General features: G+C 26.7%; 1 protein-coding gene across 1 annotated transcript; it reads right to left on the bottom strand.

Annotated features, from left to right (window-relative positions):
• Positions 1-1,441: 1,441 nt before the first annotated feature.
• Positions 1,442-3,554, bottom strand: LOC148200623 (uncharacterized). The gene is made up of 3 exons (XM_088111794.1): positions 3,382-3,554; positions 2,437-2,538; positions 1,442-1,692 (listed from the first exon to the last, which is right to left on the bottom strand). The coding sequence occupies exons 1-3, from the start codon at positions 3,499-3,501 to the stop codon at positions 1,597-1,599; spliced, it is 318 nt and encodes a 105-aa protein (XP_087967920.1). The 5' UTR covers positions 3,502-3,554; the 3' UTR covers positions 1,442-1,596.
• Between the last annotated feature and the right edge of the window lie 561 nt (positions 3,555-4,115).

Genomic DNA, 4,115 nt, shown 5'->3' with positions numbered 1-4,115 from the left:
CCTAGCCCATAGGTTCTTGGGTGAGTTATAACAGACTAACCTCGGGTGGCAGTTGATGGATTTCCAGTTACTACACCACCCGAGTGCATGAACAGCCTCAAGCTACATATTCATACAATCTGGATGATCAAGTTAGGTGTTCGGTTTATGCATGTAATATAGTGTTCAATCTGTATATGTCTATTTGTATTGGTTTTGGTATGCTATAGTGTTCGGCCTTATATTGTTTGTACTTGTACTAACTGTATATATGTATGCCCAATTAAATTATCATAGCTTACCCTTATTGTCTGTTTCCTCCATGTTTTCGTTCGGTTTTCTCTTGCAATGATCATCCTTTTTGCATGTGAGCAGAGGGAGAAGATTGTACGTTGGAGCAGAAACTTGATGGCGAAAATCCTGCTGAATAGATCATGATCGATCGGTCATGTGAGTAGTATTAATTTTGGGTGAACCATTCGGTCACCACTTTAATCATGTAAATAGCCGATTGATTATGTGTTTAGTTTTGTAGTAGTATAGGAAGTGTTTGTAAAGTTTTAAATTTTATGGTTATTCTGTAATAACTGTAATTTTGACTTTATTAATGCAACACCTGTTCTATCATATTATTAAATGATGACACTTGTATATAGTTTTGTGCTATATTTTTGGGATGTTACACAAAGCCTTGTTCATATATATTGAACAATATTCGAAAAGAGAATTAAAATAATAAAATCCAATAATGACATAGATTTAAGTAATTTTTTGTTTGGAGTTCATATTCTCAATTTATATTTTATTGGTGTTCATATGTGTGTTTAACTTATACTGATTTCGATATATTAGAAAAATTAATATATTTTAAAATATAAAAATTAATATCCATAAATGTAAATCTAGATTTGTTAGAGAGAATGACAATGTGTGTTCTTATCTTAAAAACTCAGAAATTGGATATTTGAGCAAACACTCACAAGTAGCGTCAAATTTGGAAAGATCCATGTGTGTTTGCTTGCAAAACTTTGATTTGGAATGGTTAATACCAATTGCTATCTCAAATAAATTACTAACTAAACGTATAATATAACTGCCCATTATTTTACTACTATATATATAATTGTCAACTTTAATGGTTAACAAATACATTAATTAATTAAACAAGTTAGACACAAATAATTAATATATTAATTATGACGTTAAATTGTTTATCTATTAATTTATTTCGATTTAAAAAAAATTGATTACAATAATTTGAGATGAAACTTGGAACACTATCCAACCATGTGAAATAAAAAGAAAAAACACTATTTAATGTTAGACACCATAAGTAAATTCAGTGGTAACGCCCGCACAGAAAAACGAGCTAGTCCACAAAAAGGAAGGTTCTTAATGAATATACATATTTAAAATTATTAATGAAACGCCTTCAATTTTATTGAAATTAAAATTTTCAGAATTTCTGAAATAGAAACTGTATTTATATTTTTATTCGAAATAGATTAGATAAATTAAGAGAGTTTATAGAAATTGTAGATTGAAAAAGAAACAGCAACTTTTGTGACAGATATGATGAAATATATTCTAAGAAACTAATAAGAAATTATTTTGTTACTAATTTTTGTGAAACCTCAAAACTGAAGCCAGAATCCCAGTGGAAGACTTTGGCTTCCCAGTGGAAGACTTTGGCTTCCCAGCAGTGCTTTGGACCTGTAACATAGTACCAAAACAAAAACATTAAATTTTATTTATTTATTATTATTATTATGATGATGGAACACTTTGTTTTATCAAATAGGATAGTTCAAATATCAACAAACAATTAAGAATTTGATTAAGGAGATGCGTAAATCAATGTAAATTATCTGATGTGTTGTTTTTTACTGGTAAAAAAACAACAAGAATTAAACATTTTTTAAAATGTTACAAGTGTTTTCAACCGTTTGGATCATTCTAAAGAAAATTAATTACTTTAATTACTTTCATTTATTATTTTCAAACTTGTTTTTGTCTTTGGCTAGCTGTGAATTGTTCAATGAAATCGAGAGCAAGTGCCCCACAATGAAAGAAAATAATGAAATTCATAAATAGTTTCAGAATTAATTTTATTTTGAAATGATTTTAATTGTCATTAACTACCCATTTAAAAGGCCAACCAATAAAATATATCTTCTTACAATTTATAAGATAGTTACTGTAGAAAATAATAAATATTTATCATAAAATAAGATACATCATTAAATGAAAAAAAAAAATAGTATTTCCCATTCAAATCTTATAAATGAATAAAAAATATAAGTAAAAGAAAAGTGATCAGAATGAAAATATTGACTTTTTCATTGTATTTCAGTTTATATTATGTAAATCAAAAACTAAAAAAAAATAAAAAATCAAAACTTGCTCCCAATGGTTTTGTTATCATGTTTAAAAGAAAATAAAACAAATGGAAATTACCTTCTTCTTGGGCTTTTGAACCTTTGGCACTTTAATCTCTCCAGCATGATTTTCTAGATACTCCATTAGTTGCTGCTCGTCCATGGTCTCTATCAAATCAATCTATGAAACAATAAAAAAAAATCAGTATAAAGAAAAAAAATGGTTAACAACTATAAAAAATGTAGACACAACTAGTTTTGAGAATTTGAGTTATATGGTGAAGAAAAAAAAAAGGTATATATTATTTGTTTTTTGAGTATTTATTGAGTAAGTTTATATGGTGAAAAAACAAAAAAGGTATACCAATATCTTTTAAGAATTTAGGAACAAAAAATGTATGTATGTATCCATTTTTTTGGAGAATTTAGGGTAAATTTATATGGCGAAGAAAAAAAAAGGTATATACATACCAATTTCTTTTATAAATTTAGGAAAAAAATATATTATGAGGAGACCAAAAACAGGTAGGTAGATACCCATTTCTTTTAAGAACAGATTTATATGGAAAATTAACAAAAAATGTATGTACATATTAATTTCTTTTTAGAATTTAGAACAAAGTTATATGGTGAAAAGAAAAAAAAGATATCTGCAAATCTATTTCTTTTGATAATTTAGGGCAAATGTTTTTGGTAAGTAATAAAAAAGATACATACATACCCATTTCTTTTGAGAATTTAGGGCAAAGTTATATGGTGAAAAATAAAAGTATGTAAATATATTTATTTGTAAAATTTAGAGGAAATTTATATGATGAAGAAACAAACATCAATTTCTTTCAAGAATTTAGGGCAAACTTGTATTCCGAAGAAAAAGAAAAAGGATATATATACATACCTATTTTGTTTTATAATTTAGGGCAAAGTTTATATGGCAAAGAAAAAAAAAAGTATTAGGATAAATTTATATAATGAAGAAAGAGAAATTGGTTTGAGAATTTAGGAGAAAGTTATATGTACATACCCATCCCTTGAGCTCTTCAGCATCCTTTCTTAGGGCCTCTTCTTCCTCCTTCTGTGTCACTTTTTCTCCATCTTCTGCTTTGTTCTTGTTCTTTTTCTTTCTTCCTCCAACACTATTCATGCTCTTATTTTACTATCTGCAACAAAACACAACTATTACCCTTAATTAAACAAAATGGCTCAACCAAAGAATATGTATAAAGTCAATAAACTTACTTATATATTTATTTTAAGGAGGAAACAACATTGCATCTCAACCATCCTTGGCTTTATGCCAACTGTAGTTATTGACCATTATTACTCACAAATAAAGGAGTCATTAATGCCATAACACTGGCTAATTGGTGTAATTCATTTGAATTTTGCCATTCTTTTTTAATAATGAACGTTGAACTTTGCAATGTACGGAATTTATTTTATATTTTTCCTCTTTTTTTTTTGGAATTTCTTATAAAGAAAATAGGATAAATAGTCACTTTATGTTTTTTCTTTCTTTCATATTTTAGCTTTAGAAAAAAAACTAATTTTAGATCTTGTTTATAAATGAACTTTGGTTTCAGTTTCACAAAATAAATTTCTTGTATTTTACTTTTCAAAACTTAACTTTATTATTTTTCTCCTTATAATATATTATAAAATATATAAGTAACTGATCTTAATTTTTTTTATCTACTTCTGTTGATATTATAGGAGAAGTATTGCGGTTTTTTTAAAAAAAAGCTAGTTACTTTAAGG

Source organism: Vigna umbellata, chromosome 4, assembly GCF_029865625.1.
Source record: "Vigna umbellata cultivar VRB3 chromosome 4, Vumbellata_1.0, whole genome shotgun sequence".
Lineage (NCBI taxonomy): Eukaryota > Viridiplantae > Streptophyta > Magnoliopsida > Fabales > Fabaceae > Vigna > Vigna umbellata.
Note: the sequence above shows the minus strand (reverse complement) of the source record. Positions and strands in the feature narration are given on the sequence as shown.